Genomic DNA, 17,964 nt, shown 5'->3' with positions numbered 1-17,964 from the left:
TGTCATTCTTTTGCTTGCTTATGGCCTCACCGTAGCAGTAAAAAAGGCTGAAGGCAAACAGGTCAAAAATGAAAACTCCTACTGGCCATTGTGAACAGTGTCCCTCTGATCTGCAAAATGCTTGTCTAGTCTATGCCTGGCCTTATCAACAATGAGGCCACCACTTTTGTGAGCACCAAATGCATTGGACCAGGTTTAAGTGGGGAAGATGAATCTATGCCTCACTTGGAAAAACTGTTTAGGTCCCTGGATGGTGCTGAGGGAACAGAAAGGGACAAGTGCTGCATCTTTGTCAACTTGCAAGGGGAAGGTGAGCAGACCAGAGTCACGGAGAGAAGAGGTCCTACAGGGGTGTTAGGAGAGAAGAGGAGAAGATGTAACTTGCATTAAGATCCTGTTAGAACTAGCACAAAAATGGTTCTGGCTAACATGTTGCTTCTCTCAACCCCTTGTAATGGTGCAGGTCTGCCACCATGTGGTAGTAAGGTCCTGTGCCACCACACTAGTGACGAGAGGATGTGATTTCTTTCATTGTGCAGTTCTGTTTACATGTTTGCTCTCCTGGCTGTTTGGATAACAGCGAGGTTTTCTATGCCCTTAGGAGTGGCTTCATCCACTCTGGCACTGGGCAAAGCCAGCTACGCCTATGAGAAATGATGGCAGTAGCAGATAGCTCCCCCTCACCATCTGACAAACCTGATGGTCAATTGGTTTTCAAAATCAAGGTGCCAATTATTAATGTCTTGGTAGAATGCTCATTATTTTGTACATTTTTCTTCTGTCACCTTATTTCTTCCGATGTACTTCCCCAAGCTAATTTAGCAAAGACTTCCCAGCAAGAATAAGAAAGTAGACAGACTCCCATGGTTCGTTTTCTGTTAGCTGGAAGGCTATACTATAGGCTTTGGTGATCAGAAGGATTTCCATTAAAAAAAAGGATAAGCCTTTTCTCTAGCACCCTTCACTGTTTCAAGGTATCCCAGAGTACTTCAGGAAAATAAGTAGGCTTTAAGTTATTTGTGGCTGTTTTTATCTGTTAGTTATCTATGGCTACTTTGACGATATGAATCTTGTCCTCCTATGTCTTTGAATAGTTTGCACTGCTCTGAAGTAGACTGCAGTGAGGTGTTTTTTTCTCTAACATAAAACTTTTGGCACATGAGTTATGCAAAGAGCAGATTCTTTTTAATGTTACATTTAAGGAGGCTTGTTCTTATGTTAATTCTAGTAAATAGGTGCTAGATAGGTCCTTTCAGATATGAACTGGTCTGTTTATATCAAAGTTAAAACCGATTCTTACTCTGATATTATCCTGCTTTGGCTATGTACTGCCTCAATCTCCTTTTGCTAACCAGTCTTTAATCCCTTCTTTCTTATACACCTTTGCTCACTTACCTCAAGGCCCTAAGTCCTCTGCAAACAATCGTGTTTATCTTTTTAATGATTTCATCATTGGCCCTCTATCCTTAAATGGCTCAAGATGTCCTTTACCCTACACCACTGAGTCCTTTGGTGTGCATGGCCATTGTTCTCATTTCCTGCTGGCCCTTTCCTTTATTAACATATGTTGGCCGAGGAGATACTGTCAAAGGTAAGCCATCTAACATTTGTAACTTCCCTAACTAATAAATCTGCACTTATCCAGGAATCTGGTTCGTAAGGCCTTTCAGATTTCCAACAGTAAATCTTGCCCATAATGTTTAGGGATGACAGCCATTCAAATTAATTCATACAAAATCTCCATCTCATTTTGTTTAGTATTATCCTGTACTCTGCTGGTCTTACTCTTCAGTGTTTACCGCAAAATAGTAACATTACTATCAACTTTTGCCTTCTGTTTAGTTTTCTGTTTTTACAGGTGTCTCCCCACAGGATACTTTGCGACCTGTTGTTTGATTAAAAAGCTGGCCTTTGGCAGTCCACTGACTATAAAGCTTTAACTTTTCTCCCTTTTTTTTGGACAGTGTTACACCTAATTAATTAATTCAATGTTGACAATGGAGTCTAGGATACCTATTGCAAATAACAGGTACTTCAGTGTTCCGGAAGTTCCAAACATCTCTATCCTGTTAAAGAAACATCTTGAAAATGACATCAGTATACACGATTGAGTGTTTAACAATATAACTTCAGTTTAATAAAAAGCCACATTGTTCTTGCATTGGTCATTTTATATTACCATACTGAACATCTATTAACTTCTGAAAACTAACGTCATCTTAGTTTGTGGTTTTGAAAGAATATGTAATGTAATCTAAAATTGATGAGCTATCTACCAGTTGGCAAATGATTGTGAAATGAGCCATAGTTCTGATCACCTGTTAGATTTCCTTTTAAAAATGTACAAGATACAATTAATCTACAAATGTAATTTAGCGATGTTAACTTTCGAAATGTTAAAATATTTTTGTAGAATTCTGCAATGTTGGTATAAAATGGTTGGGTAGTTTGCTGAGGCGAGGTTGCTTAACCCACCTTTTCCCTGAAAGCACTAACAGTGGGAACTATTTTCCTTCAGCTGAGCAACAGGCCATCACTCTTGATGAAATTGTATTTTTACAGGGTCCGAGTCTGAGCCATATCAAAGTGAAATAACGCTTCAAGTGCCAAGCCAAGCTGAGCTACGGTTAAAATTATCCTCTCTCTCTTCCATCTCTGCTGATTCTGCCAGTCACAGTGCAAGTGAAAATAACACACCTCTAGTCCAGTCTGATGAAGAGGAAGTTCAAATAGACACCTGTCTGGTTGCAATCAACTCAAATCCAAAAGAGAACTCTGACAGTGACTCTCAGTAACAGACTATTTCACATGGGTTCTCAAAAGTTAACTGAATAATACAGAATGACGGCTCTACTGTGAGAAAGATTTAACAGAGCTAATTCAGAATGTTTTACCTTTTCTAATTTGAATAAGCAAATTCCTATTACCCAGTGCCCTTGAAGATTAACATTGGTAATTATATATATACATACTATATCAAGTTATAACTGATTACCCGTTTTCTTCAAGTACAAGGCTCATTTTCTAAGGCTTGACTAATGACTTTTCTCCTATTCCTGTTCAGCATATTTCAATTATGCATTCTCAATGTACATATTGTACAAGAGATACTAGTTGCCTGCTTGTGTGTTCCACCCCCTACAATATAATTGTTAGAATTCTGACAAAAATGTTGTGCACTTTAACATTCAGTGAATAAAAGAGTTTTACAATACTGCTTTGCTGTTATTCAATTTTTAATTTGAACAGGCAAGACAAAGTTTGAAAGATGCCTCTGGGAGAGAACACAAGGGTGGTTGGAAGCTATGCATCTCAGTGTTGAAGTAGTTTGGGGTTTTTGATTTTCTCAGCAACAATCTAGTTAGCAACACTGGAAAAAGATGGGGAAAGTGAAGTACCAGGAGCTTACTCAAAGCAGTGCCTGCTTTACAGAATGCCTTGAAAAAGAATTCAGCACCCACAATTATTTTCACATTTTATTCTGTCATTTTCTAAATTTAAAATATATGGAAATAGGATTTTTGAGCTAATCTACAAAACATTGCATCATGTCAAATAAAAAGAAAAATTCCAAAACCTGTCAGTAATTTACTAAAAATTTAAAACCAAAATCGTGAGGCTTCTAAAGAATCCATCCCCTTTGTAATTACTATGCTAACTTTCATCAAGTGCAGTACTAACTCACCCAATTTGTTCTGTAGAAAATTGGAGAATAACCAATTTTCAATGAATTCATAAGAATAAATACATCCTCTCTGTGAGAAGTGAAAAAAATGGCCAGGCTGTCCAGATGCCAGAGAAGAATGGCACTTGTGAGAGAGGCTACTGTGAAGCCGAGTCACTCTGTCTTGCACAAAAAAAGGACAGTTATGGAAAAGTGGCAAGGAAGAAGCCCTGGCTAAAAAAAAAGGCATGTCCGTAAAGACTTTGCAAAGCATCATTTAGACGATACTGTAAAGATGTGGAAGAAGGTCTTGTGGTCAGATGAGACTGAAGTACAACTTTCTGGCCTCAACATTAAGCGGTACATGTGGCATCAGTCAGGTAGCATATCCCTACTGTAAAGTGTGGTAGTGATGGTGTCATGCTATGTGGATGCTTTTCAGCAGCAGGGACTGGAAATCTGGTCAAGGATTAATGGGAAGGTGAATGTTGCTAAATACAGCGAGATCCTGGATAAAAACCTGCTAGCATCTGCCAGAAAACTTAAACTAGGGAAGGAAGTTCATCTTTTAACAGGACAAAATCGGTATTCTTGAGTGGCTCAGCTAGAGTCCTGACCTTAAACTGATGGAATATCTCTGGCAAAACCTCAAGATTGCTATTAACCCCAACTAAACTTGAGCAATTTAGCAAGGGGAATTGGCAAGTCTTGCTCCATCACATTGTGCAAAGCTAATAGACTTATCCAAAACCATTACTAGCTGTAATAGCTGAAAGAGGTGGTTCAGCTACAGAGCAATGAATACTTTTGAACTGCTGACATTTCAGCTTTTGAATTATTTTTCATGCTTTACAATTTTCCCCATTTTTGGACTCTACTGTGAAAAAGCATGTGATTCACAAATAAAAATTCTGTTGAATTAATCAAAATCACTGGTTGTAGTATCATGTGAACAAAGGATTAGGGACTGAATACTAGTGTATTCAGCACAGTGTATAACAAGAAACAGGCTGCCAAACAGCAGTGTGGATGTAGGGTGTAAGTTGAATAAAGAGTTAAAATTGGCATGTCGCAAAGGTAATGATACAGTTGTCATGGGGGATTTCAACATGCAGATAGACTGGGAGAATCAGAATGGTACTGGACCCCAAGAAAGGGAGTTTGTGGAGTGCCTCCGAGATGGATTCTTAGAACAGCTTGTACTGGAGCCTACCAGGGAGAAGGCAATTCTACATTTATTGTGCAATGAACTGGATTTGATCAGGGACCTCGAGGTAAAGGAACCATTAGGAGGTAGTGACCATAATATATGTTTTAACCTACAATTTGAGAAGGAGAAGGGAAAATCAGATGTGTCAGTATTACAGTTGAACAAAGGGAACTATGGAGCTATGAGGGAGGAGCTGGCCAAAGTTCAATGGAACAATACCCTAGCAGGGAAGACAGTGGTACAAAACTGGCAGGTATTTCTGGGAATAATGCAGAAGGTGCAGGATCGATTCATTCCAAAGGGGAAGAAAGATCCTAAGGGGAGTAAGGGGTGGCCGTGGCTGACGAGGGAAGGGCAGTATAAAAATAAAAAAGTATAACATAGCAAAGATGAGCGGGAAACCGGAGGACTGGGAAGCTTTTAAAGAGCAACAGAAGATAACAAAAAAGGCAAAACGTCAAGAAAAAATGAGGTACAAAGGTAAACTAGCCAAGAATCTAAAGGAGGATAGTAAAAGCTTCTTTAGGTATGTGAATAGCAAAAAAATAGATAAGACCAAAGTTGGGCCATTGAAGACAGAAACAGGTACTTTGGATCTGTCTTCACTAGGGAAGACACAAACAATCTCCCAGATGTAATAGTGGCCAAAGGAACTAGGGTAAAGGATGAACTGAAGGAAATTTATATAAGGCAAGAAATGGTGTTGGATAGACTGTTGAGTCTGAAGGCTGACAAGTCCCCGGGACCTGATGGTCTGCATCCCAAAGTACTTAAAAAGGTGGCTCTAGAAATCGTGGATGCATTGGTAATCATTTTCCAATGTTCTATAGATTCAGGAACAGTTCCTGCTGATTGGGGGGTGGCTAATGTTGTCCCACTTTTCAAGAAAGGAGGGAGAGAGAAAACGGAATTATAGACCAGTTAGCCTGATGTCAGTGGTGGGAAAGATGCTGGAGTCAATTATAAAAGAGGAAATTACGACACATTCAGATAGCAGTAGAAGAATCAGTCCAAGTCAGCATGGATTTATGAAGGGAAAACCATGCTTGACTAATCTTCTGGAGTTTTTTGAGGATGTAACTATGAAAATGGACAAGGGAGAGCCAGTGGATGTAGTGTACCTGGACTTCCAGAAAGCTTTTGATAAAGTCCCACATAGGAGATTAGTGGGCATAATTAGGGCACATGGTATTGGGAGCAGAGTACTGACATGGATTGAAAATTGGCTGGCTGACAGGAAACAGAGTAGTGATTAACAGGTCCCTTTCGGAATGGCAGGCTGTGACCAGTGGGATACCGCAAGGTTCGGTGCTGGGACCGCAGCTGTTTATAATATACATTAGTGATTTAGATGAAGGGATTAAAAGTAACATTAGCAAATTTGCTGATGACACAAAGCTGAGTGCAGTGTGAAATGTCAGGAGGATGTTATGAGAATGCAGGGTGACTTGGACAGGTTGGGTGAGTGGGCAAATGTATGGCAGATGCAGTTTAATGTGGATAAATGTGAGGTTATCCACTTTGGTGGCAAGAACAGGAAGGCAGATTACTATCTAAATGGAGTCAAGTTAGGAAAAGGGGGAAGTACAACGAGATCTAAGTGTTCTTGTACATCAGTCAATGAAAGCAAGCATGCAGGTACAGCAGGCAGTGAAGAAAGCTAATGGCATGCTGGCTCTTATAACAAGAAGAATTGAGTATAGGAGTAAAGAGGTCCTTCTGCAGCTGTACAGGGCCCTGGTGAGACCCCACCTGGAGTATTGTGTGCAATTTTGGTCTCCAAATTTGAGGAAGGACATTCTTGCTATTGAGGGAGTGCAGTGCAGGCTCACAAGGTTAATTCCCGGAATGGCAGGACTGTCATATGTTGAAAGATTGGAGCGACTGGGGTTGTATACACTGGAATTTAAAAGGATGAGAGGGGATCTGATTGAAACATATAAGATTAAGGGATTGGACACACTGGAGGGAAGAAGCGTGTTCCCGCTGATGGGTGAGTCCAGAACTAGAGGCCACAGTTTAAGAATAAGGGGTAGGCCATTTAGAACAGAGATGCAGAAAAACTTTTTCACCCAGAGAGTAGTGGATATGTGGAATATTGTGCCCCAGCAGGCAGTGAGAGAGTTAGATAGAGCTCTTATAGATAATGGGGTCAAGGGATATGGGGAGAGGGCAGGAACGGGGTACTGATTGTGTATGATCAGCCATGATCACAGTGAATGGCGGTGCTGGCTAGAAGGGCCGAATGGCCCACTCCTGCACCTATTGTCTATTGCCTGGTTTTCAAGAACTAGGCCACTTCAGACCTTTATCTGGGTCTTTGTTATTAAATGTACATTTCCCCTCCAAGAATAGCAAGCTCCATTGCATTTAGTGGAGAATTAGTAACTCAACTTTACCAGGACTGCTCAAAAGTTTTATTAAACTTTTAATAAACCTGAAAAGTAAAAAAAATTCGCAATTACAATGTGAACTCTTTCCGCACAAAGTATAGGTGCAGAGCAGCACTAATAAATTAAATGTCAATCAGTAAGCAATAGTCAAATATGTCTGCTCTGAAAGAAGAAACAAAATACATAGTAAGGCCATAAAAACTGGACAACCACATTTGAAAAACACTTGAAATCAGTAATGTTGTTAAATACTCCAAACCAGTTCAGTCCTCTGCAGCAACAACAACCAACTAACAACTGGGAAAAAATAAAATGACTTCTTGACAGTCACCACTGGCAAGCTCAGTGCAACATGGGTAGCTACAAATAATGTTGCATTTTCAGCAATGAAAAACTAATTATAATGGACAATGTTTCCCTTTTGTTTTAATAAAATACACTGAAAGGGGCAACAGCTACACCATTATTTGTTCAGTGATGTAAGCAGCACTTAAATGTTACAAGAAACCCTGTAAGCATCCAAAACCGATGAAGAAACTGAAACATAAGGCTTTTCTTCATCTCTTGCTTCTTCTTCCCCCCCCCCCCCCACCCCACAAAAGGCTCAAGTATTTAAAACAATTTACAGGCATATGTACAAGTTTGTTTATGTTTTCTTTTTATCTTTTTTTTACAAATATGGAAAGTAAAATAGAAATGAAGGAAATGCATTTTCACATTTCACAAAGAAATATGCACATCCTCTAGTGGCTCTCCATTGTGACTGTCTCACCAATGAACTGAACTATTAATGCTGATTCTGTGTTGAAAATGAAGAATGGAGAAGGAACACAAGAGATGAAAGTGGAATTAACATGGAATGTTACAAAGATTGCACATCTACAAAGATGAAGCGGTGAGACCCGCTTCAATAATTTGATAAAGGACACTATTGTAGGGTTTTCTGATAAAATGATTGACAGCACCAAAAAACTTTACGAATTTGCTAATGAAAGTCAGGCACAGTTTCCTCTAGCCAGGCAGCCTTATTATTACAGATGCATAGTGATGTGCTGGTAAGGAGAAAAATATCCCCTTTACTTCACTTTTCAAAATCACCATTTTCATACTTTGTAAACCAGATCAAGTATCAGCTGCCATGACTCTAAAACAACAGTATAATTTTCTAAATAGTAAAGCAAATTTTTCAACTTATACAACCAAAAACAAAAAAAAAAACATAGCCAAACTGAAGCAGTTTCTTTCAAGTTTTATCTCCTTCCTTCCTCCAAAAAAGCTGCTGGCATGACTGAAATTGCAAGATAAAACACAGCACTCAACTTCAACCTAGTTCAAACGGGTTTAAAACATCCCAACTGTTCACAGTAACAAAAATCAAATGCAAGAGGTTTGCTTCAGCCAGAAGGGCAAATGCAAACTTGGGATTGCTGTTCAGCCCTTTGACTTGGTTTTAAAAACAGTGAATGAAAACACTACTACTGCATTCCAAGGAATACTGCCAACCGCAGCGTCTGGTGTTCCTAAAAGAAATAAGCCAACACTTTAATGCTAAAACAAACTGCTATTTTTTTTCCTAAAAACAAAACAGAAGTCATCTTTAGAGCTAGTGCAAAGACAGCTTGCATTCTTCTAGCAAGTACTCACAAATTATAGTACAAAAAATAACAACTGAGTACAAGACTTGGCAACTTCAGGGGGAACTTGTAGCACTTCTGGACAAGGATGAAAGTCTGGTTGCTGGCACATCAATGGTCGCTCGTTTTCGAGGTCCTCTTTTCAGTGCAGGCTTGCTGGTACTGATATTGTTGTTGCTGCTCTTGGCTGCTGCTTTTCCACAGATTTGATCGACTAGATTGTTTATTTGATCCTGTAGCATTGAACCAATAGAGAAAAAAAACATGAAATCTGATTTGTTTGCAAAGACAGCTTTTAATAAAACAAAAGTTGATTAAATAATTTATTCAAGGGGGGCAATTAGATTTAAAACTGCTCCCGATTCAGGACTGTTATTCCAGCTTCCCTAAAACAACTTATTTTAGAGATGGAGAGGACATTCTAGGACAGTCAAGGATGATCCCCTTCGTTTACCAGTTAAAGTTTTTGCATCTTTTAACAATCAAGGATGGACAACGTATGCACCGAAGGCCTCAATAATCTCCATGGAGATTCTGTTTGGTTGGTGAGATACATTTTGCTACAAAAACATCACTGGAAATGCTCCAGAGGCAAGTTTTTGGGACTTGAAATAAAAGTCTGTATGTAGCTCATTTTTTTCACTTGTGTAGCAGGAGCTTTAAAGCTCGGGCAGATTACTTTCCAGAGAGATAACTTTATAATATGCAGCCTCAGGTTCTGAAGAAGATGCATACTGAACATACAAAATGTTATGGTAATAATAAAGATAACCAAATACAATTTGTCCCAAATGTTTTAAGGTATGTTGACTTTATGCTTGATTTCAAAGGACACCTGACACAATTGTCTGCTACAAAATAAAAGCAACAAGAAAAGGCTCGAACTTTTAAGATAGTACAGAATACGCATTTCACAGAAAAAACCCTCAAGTGCAGTTAATAACACACTGGTAGGCAGATAGAACACTATGACGATGAGGCTACAATTCCAGGCAGTTTATGCAACATTTAAAAATCTAATCTTTACCAATGAATTGAAACTTAACTATTTCTAAATATCAAAAGTGTAATTGAAAATCAGAAATTCAGTAAATGCTCAGGTAAAGCAGCATCTGCAGAAAGAGAAATGGTTAACATTTAGCTGTCCCCTAACAATAATGACTCCTTTTTGAGTAGTGTTGGGGGGGGGGGGGGGGGGGGAGAACAGCCTACCTGGGGGAAGCGGCAGTGGCCATGCCTCTGGCACAGAGTCTGACCCTGTGGCTCAGAAGGGAAAGGAAGACAGCAGCAATGATAGGGGACTCTATGGTTAGGGGGACACAGGTTAGGGGGACACAGGAAAGAAACACGGATGGCAGTTTGCCTCCCAGGTTCCAAAGTCCGGGATGTTTCTGATCGCGTTCACAATATCCTGCAGTGGGAAGGAGAACAGCCAGAGGTCGTGGTACATATTGGTAGCAATGACATAGGTAGGAAAAGAGAGGAGGTCCTGAAAATAGATTAGAGGGAGTGAGGAAAGAAGTTGAAAAGCAGGACACCTCAAAAGGTAGTAATCTCAGGATTACTGCCTGTGCCATGTGACAGTGAGTATAGGAATAGGATGAGGTGGAGGATAAATGTGTGGCTGAGGGATTGGAGCAGGGGGCAGGGATTCAGATTTCTGGGTCACTGGGGCCTCTTTTGGGGCAGGTGTGACCTGTACAAAAAGGACAGGTTGCACTTCAATCCCAGGGAGACCAAAATCCTGGCGGGTAGGTTTGCTCAGGCTATTGGGAGAGTTTAAACTAGAATTGCTGGGGGGTGGGAACCGGAATGAAGAGACATAGAAGGGAGAGTTGGCTCACAAATAGAGGAAGGTTGTAAACAGTGCAAGGAGGGGGATAGGCAGGTGATAGGGAAGAGAGACGCTCAGACTGATAATTTGAGATGTGTCTTATTTTAATGCAAGGAGTAATATGAACAAAGCGGATGAGCTTAGAGCGTGGATCAGTACTTGGAGCTATGACGTTGTGGACATTACACAGACTTGGATGGCTCAGGGGCAGGAATGGTTACTTCGAGTGCCAGGCTTTAGATGGTTCATAAAGGACAGAGAGGAAGGCAAAAGAGGGGGAGAGGCACTGCTGATCAGAGATGGTGTCATGGCTGCAGAAAAGGAGGCAGTCATGGAGGGATTGTCTGCGGAGTCTCTGTGTGGAAGTTAGGAACGGGAAGGGGTCAATAACTCTTCTGGTTTTTTTTATAGACCACCCAATACTAACAAGGACATCAAGCAGCAGATAGGGAGACAGATTCTGGAAAGGTATAATAATAGGGTGGTTGTGGTGGGAGATTTTAATTTCCCAAATATTAATTGGCATCTCCCTAGAGGTAGGAGTTTAAGATGGGATGGAGTTTGTTAGGTGTGTTCAGGAAAGTTTCTTGACACAATATGCAGATAAGCCTACAAGAGGAGAGGCTGTACTTGATCTGGTATTGGGAAATGAACCTGGTCAGGTGTCAGATCTCTCAGTGGGAGAACATCTTGAAGATAGTGATCACAATTCTATCTTCTTTACCATAGCATTGGAGAGGAATAGGAACAGACAAGCTAGGGAAATGTTTAATTGGAGTAAGGGGAAATATGAGGCTATCAGGAAGCATAAATTGGGAACAGATGTTCTCGGAAATGTATGGCAGAAAATTTGGTCACCAAATTACAGGAAGGATATTAATAAGGTTGAAAGAGTGCAGAGAAGGTTTACAAGGATGTTGCCGAGACTTGAGAAACTTGAGTTACAGAGAAAGGCAGAATAGGTTAGGACTTTGTTCCCTGGAGCATGGAAGATTGAGGGGAGATTTGACAGAGGTATATAAAATTCTGATAAGAGTGAATGCAAGCAGGCTTTTTCCACTGAGGCTAGGGGAGAATAAAATCAGAGGACATAGGTAAAGGGTGAAAAGTTTTAAGAGAACATTTGGTGGGGGGGGGGGGGGGCTTTTTCACGCAGAGAGTGGTGGGAGTGTGGAATGAGCTGCCAGATGAAGTAGTGAATGCGGGCTCACGTTTAACATTCAAGAAAAACTTGGACAGGTACATGGATGAGAGGTGTATGGAGGGATATAGTCCAGGTGCAGGTCAGTGGGATTAGGCAGAAAAATGGTTCGGCACAGCCAGGAAGGGCCAAAAGGCCTGTTTCTGTGCTGTAATGTTCTATGGTTCTAAATATTGCAAATATCCCCATAACATCTGCGTGGAGTTCTGCATAGGTATGTTCCAATGAGACAGGGTAAGGATTGTAGAGTACTGGAACCATGGTGTACAAAGGCTGTTGTAAGTCTAGTCAAGAGGAAAAGTTTACGAAATGTTCAGAAAACTGGGTAATGATAGAGATCAAGAAGATTATAAAGCTAGCAGGAAGGAGTTTCAGAATGAAATTAGGAGAGCCAGAAGAGGCCATGAGAAGGCCTTGGTGGGCAAGATTAAGGAAAAAGCCAAGGCATTCTACAAGTATGTGAAGAGCAAGAGGATAAGATGTGAGAGAATAGGAGCAATCGTGTGATGGTGGAAAAGTGTGTATGGGACCGAAGGAGATAGCAGAGGTACTTAATGAGTACTTAGCTTTAGTATTCACTACAGAAAAGGATCTTGGTGATTGTAGGGATGACTTACAGTGGACTGAAAAGCTTGAACACGTAGAAATTAAGAACGAGGATGTGCTAGAGCTTTTGGAAAGTATCAAACTGGGTAAGTCACCGGGACCAGACAAGATATACCGCAGGCTACTATGGGAGATGAGGGAGGAGATTACTGAGCCCCTGGCAATGATCTTTGCATATTTAATAGCGATGGGAGACGTTCCGGAAGATTGGAGGGTTGCAGATGTTGTTCCCTTATTCAAGAAAGGGAGCAAGATAGCCCAGGAAATTACAGACCAGTGAGTCTTATTTCAGTGGTTGGCAAGTTGATGAAGAAGATCCTGAGAGGCAGGATTTATGAACATTTGGAGAGGCATAATATGATTAGGAATAGTCAGCATGGCTTTGTCAAAGGCAGGTCAGGCAACGCATTTGATAAGATACCCCATACAAGGCTTATTGAGAAAGTAAGGAGGCATGGGATCCAAGGGGACATTGCTTTGTGGATCCACAATCGGCTTGCCCACAGAAGGCAAAGAGTGGTGTAGACGGGTCATATTCTGCATGGAGGTCAGTGACCAGTGGTGCGCCTCAGGGATCTGTTGTGGGACCCCTTCTCTTTGTGATTTTTATAAATGACCTGTATGAGGAAGCGAAGGGATGGGTTAGTAGATTTGTTGACACAAAGGTTGAGGGTGTTTGTGGATAGTGTGGAGGTTGTCAGAAGTTACAGCGGGACATCGATATGATGCAAAACCTGACTGAGAAGTGACAGGTGGAGTTCAACCCAGATAAGTATGAAGTGGTTCCTTTTGGTAGGTCAAATATGATGGCAGAATATAGTATTAATGGTAAAACTCTTGGTAGTGTGGAGGATCAGAGGGATCTTGGGGTCCGGGTCTATAGGACATTCAAAGCTGCTGCGCAGGTTGACTCTGTGGTTAAGAAGGCATACGGTGCATTGGCCTTCATCAACCACGGGATTGAGTTTAAGAGCCGAGAGGTAAAGTCGCAGCTATATAGGAGTCTTGTCGGACCCCACTTGGAGTACTGTGCTCAGTTCTGGCCACCTCACTACAGGAAGGGTGTGGAAAATATAGGAGATTTTCAAGGATGTTGCCTGGATTGGGGAGCACGCCTTACAAAAATAGTTGAGAGAACTTGGCCTTTTCTCCTTGAACAGAGGATGAGAGGTGACCTGATAGAGGTGTATAAGATGATGATAGTTATTGATCATGTGGATAGTCACAGGCTTTTTCCCAGGGCAGTTTTAAGGTGCTTGGAAGTAGGTACAGAGGAGATGTCAGGGGTAAGTTTTTTATGTAGAGTGGTTGGTGAGTGCGTGGAATGGGTTGCCAGCAGCGATGGTGGAGGTGGATATGATAGGGTCTTTTAAGAGACTCCTGGATAGGTACATGGAGCTTAGGAAAATAGAGGGCTGTGGGTAACCCTAGGTAATGTCTAAAGGAAGTACGTTTGGCACAGCATTGTGGGCTGAAGAGCCTGTATGGTGCTATAGGTTTTCTAACATTTCAAGTCACCAGTGGCACAAAGGTACCTCTAAACCCCAGTGACTCAGTTCAATGCTGACTGCAGCTGCTGTTTGCGCAGAGTACACATTCTCCCTGTTACTGTATGGGGTTCAACTATGTGAAATGGTTTCCTTCCACATCCCAAAAATGTGTTAGTTGGTAGGTTAATTGGTCACTGTAATTTGCCCCCAGGAAGTAGATGAATTTCTCAGAATGCAGGGAATTGAGAATTCAGGAAGAATAGGTACAGGAAAACTTACTGGGAGATAGGATAGCGCCAGCCTGTGTCACAAAGACAAACAGAATATGGATGACCCTTCATCAGGTAAGTGTCTCCAGCAATCGAAATACATTTGGTTCACTAAATTATCTCTGCAAATCTTAAGTATATAAAGGTTAAGCACCTCTTAGCCAAAATTCAGAGAGATTTCAGGATCTCCTCTCAATCTAAATTCCAGTCTGGGTAAAAAAAAAATTCTTTCCTGAACACTTGGAGTTAGAAATTAACAGGAAGAATGGAGGAAGAACTGATCTTGCTCTGAATTTACAGATCTTACTTTCTCTTTCACTGTGCATTGTAATTAAAAATCTTTAATAGTTTTTATGTAATGGCCGGAAAAATGGGGAGGGGGGGGGGGGGGGGGAGAGCTGGGGATGTGATCTGGGAGCCAAGGGGACAGTAACCCAAAAGAGTTTGGGGACCACTGGGGTAGATAGCGATAATGTTTATCCCAGGGTAAAAAATATTGAAGAATATGCATCTAAGGTGAAAGGCGTCAAGGAGACGTGAGGCTCAAATGTGTTTTTCCTGCAAAGGTGGTAGTGAAAACAGATACAATAGTAGAGTTTACAAGGTAGGAACATTACTATGCAGGAAATGGAGGGTTATGGATCATGTACAGGCAAAAGAAATTATTTTAGACAATAGACAATAGGTGCAGAGGTAGACCATTCGGCCCTTCGAGCCTGCACCGCCATTCTGAGATCATGGCTGATCATCTACTATCAATAGCCAGTTCCTGCCTTGTCCCCATATCCCTTGATTCCCCTATCCATAAGATACCCATCTAGCTCCTTCTTGAATGCATCCAGAGAATTGGCCTCCACTACCTTCCGAGGCAGTGCATTCCAGACCCCCACAACTCTCTGGGAGAAGTTTTTCCTCAACTCTGTCCTAGATGACCTACCCCTTATTCTCAAACCATGCCCTCTGGTACTGGACTCTCCCAGCATCTGGAACATATTTCCTGCCTCTATCTTGTCCAATCCCTTAATAATCTTGTATGTTGCAATCAGATCCCCTCTCAATCTCCTTAATTCCAGCGTGTACAAGCCCAGTCTCTCTAAACTCTCTGTGTAAGACAGTCCTGACATCCCAGGAATTAACCTTGTGAAAGTAATCTGCTAATTTTAATTGACCATCATGTTCAGCACAGACACTGTGGGCTGAATGACCTGTTTGTGTACTGGAATGTTCTGGATTCAATGTTCTATGAATCCTGTATCCTACTTCCATTCATGGGCTGGTTCTAATGAAAGTTTTCTTCTATACTACAATGCTTTATTAAGGACAACCAAGCACATCTTCTGAGGGACTACAAAGTGCCTCCTATTTATTACACTTGCTTTATGTTTTTCCAAGCGTTTGTAAGAAAATATAAAGAAGGTGGAAGGGTAGCAGCTCAGAGCCTGACACAGTACAGAACCTGCAGCATTGAAACACTGAGGAAGGTCCAGATTTGATATGTTACTAGGTGGTGCTAATATTGAACATCTCCAAATCTTCACAATATCAAATCTACTTTTAACAATTCCTTGTTAATGTGCCACCAAAATGCTCTGAGGAAGGTCCAGATTCAATTAGTGTCCAGAAAATGAAGACATCACCAGCTACAAACCTCATCATAGCGATACATCATTTTCAATCCCCGACAGGATTTCTGCTTCTCTACATGGCGAAGAGCACATTCTAGACAGAAGACAACGTTCTCATTTTCTTGCACGACCTGGGTAGATATAAAATAGCTTAGTTCAGTACAGTAACTGGCCACACAGCAACTTAATTTAAGTTCTAAGGGAGAGCTGCATTTTCAGTGTGACACCCAGGTGACTCGCAGACAATAAACGCATTTACTGGTTGTGTGCATTTGGTTTTAAATTCATACCCATCCTTTCCCATAGCAAATCAATGTTTGCTTTAATAAAGATATTTCTGTCAAACCAAATAATTTGTTTAATCTCCTACTTTAGCATTTGAAAGTTCAAAGTACATAGTACATATTCAGTATACTACTCTTGAGATTAGTCTTCCACAGTCATTAAACGAGGAAAACCATGGAACCTGCTCAAAGAATCCTGCAATTCAACCTTGGCCCCACACACAAAAAGAAAATCACACAAATGGCAACAAAATAATGAATGAAAAACAAAAACACAAAATCAAAAGGTATATTCAAAATCCAAGCCACTTGATTCAAAATCACTTAAACTAGCATCAAAAAAGGAGCAACCAGAAAAACTAGAAAATCATATGTGAATTAAAGTACACAATTCACAAACTGTCGATTCAGTAGATGTTCCCATTTCCTTTCCTGAACCTTTCCACTTAAATGTGCACAATCTATAACATTCCATCAAATCACTCTTTCTCAAATTGCATAGTAACACATTAAACATTTAAAATAAGTTTTATATCTTTAATTTTTACATTTTTAAACATTAAAAAAAGCTGGAAGCTCCCTGCTTTAAGATTTAGTATCGGTGGAGATGGGAAATTTGTTAAAAGTCCTTTTGTGGCTATCACTCTCTCATCAGCAGAGACTGCTCTTAACATCTTAAAAACATCTGTTACACTCTTTTACACTAGTTGTTTTGAGAAGTCAAGCTCTCTTATAAATGATTTTCATTATTTATATTCCAGGCGAGGGCTTGCCTTTCCCCACGTAGCTACATGAATGTACTGCGCCTCCAAATCCAAGCTCTTCATTACCTCACCACCCAGTCATACTTCCCCTCAACAGTCAGGCCTCCTTCCTACATCTTTCATCACCCAGTGTGCCCTACAGCCACTGAAATACATTTGGAGTGCCGCTACTGTTGCAGCCAATTTATACACAGTAAGCTCCCACAGGTAGCAATGAAATAGATGACCAAGCAGCTGGTGAGCAAATGCTTGCTCTTCATTACAAAATGCAGAGAGATCTTCTGTGTTTATCCTTGAGGCATTTCACCTTAAGGTATATGGTTTCCTCTGTACTGCAGTGATACAGTGCAGAATAGACCCTTTCAGCCACAGGGCCCAAAAATCCTCCAATTAAATCCTAGGCTAATCACAATGACCAATTAACCTAACAACCGGGGGATGAAACTGGAGCACTCAGAAGAAAGCCATCTGGTCACGGGGAACATACAAACTCCTCACAGGCAGGGACGGGAATTGAACCTGGCTCACCTGTGCTGGAAAGAATTATGCTAACCACTATGCTGCTGTGTCTCCCTTGTTGGCCTATATCACATACAAGTCTCTGGAGTGCAGCCTGAACCCATAACCCTCTGAGTCGGAGACAAGGCTACCACTATCTAAGTCTGTTACCTCCCAAACACAGGGTCAGTAGACAGGCACAAGAGACTCTTAGAAATGTTTTGTTCAAACCTCAACTACCTCCTTGAAAAATTAACATAATTAAATGGTTCGGACTGCTCTAGTGGACGCTGAGTCAGTAGATCTTAACTGGTGAACTTTCTCACCGTCCAGAACCTTTCTGGTTCTGTATTTCTGGAAATCCTCAGTCCAAGTCTGGTATCCAAAACAGATGGACTGAGAAATACTTGTCAAGAAACAGACAGGTGAAAGCAATAAATAGCTGTCAAACTAATAAAAGCAATCAAAACTCCATCTACAAAAAAAAGTTCC

General features: G+C 40.9%; 2 protein-coding genes across 6 annotated transcripts in view; one reads left to right on the top strand and one right to left on the bottom strand.

Moving 5' to 3' along the window:
* The window catches only part of LOC132378545 (dysbindin-like), a 237,410-nt gene extending 234,196 nt beyond the window's left edge, over nt 1-3,214 (top strand). For both annotated transcript variants that reach the window (XM_059945533.1, XM_059945532.1), the window contains one exon: nt 2,563-3,214. In XM_059945533.1, coding sequence (XP_059801516.1) covers nt 2,563-2,795 — 233 coding nt within the window. In that variant the 3' untranslated portion in view covers nt 2,796-3,214. The remainder of the gene's footprint in view (nt 1-2,562) is intronic.
* Nucleotides 3,215-7,276: 4,062 nt separating this feature from the next.
* jarid2b (jumonji and AT-rich interaction domain containing 2b) overlaps nt 7,277-17,964 on the bottom strand; it is a 355,488-nt gene continuing 344,800 nt past the window's right edge. For all 4 annotated transcript variants that reach the window (XM_059945528.1, XM_059945529.1, XM_059945530.1 and 1 more), the window contains 2 exons: nt 15,950-16,057; nt 7,277-9,134 (listed from right to left, as the gene is read on the bottom strand). In XM_059945528.1, coding sequence (XP_059801511.1) covers nt 8,958-9,134; nt 15,950-16,057 — 285 coding nt within the window. In that variant the 3' untranslated portion in view covers nt 7,277-8,957. The remainder of the gene's footprint in view (nt 9,135-15,949; nt 16,058-17,964) is intronic.

This window comes from Hypanus sabinus, chromosome 20 (assembly GCF_030144855.1).
Source record: "Hypanus sabinus isolate sHypSab1 chromosome 20, sHypSab1.hap1, whole genome shotgun sequence".
Classification (NCBI taxonomy): Eukaryota; Metazoa; Chordata; class Chondrichthyes; order Myliobatiformes; family Dasyatidae; genus Hypanus; species Hypanus sabinus.
The sequence above is the reverse complement of the archived record's forward strand: the minus strand, read 5'-3'. Positions and strand labels throughout refer to the sequence as shown.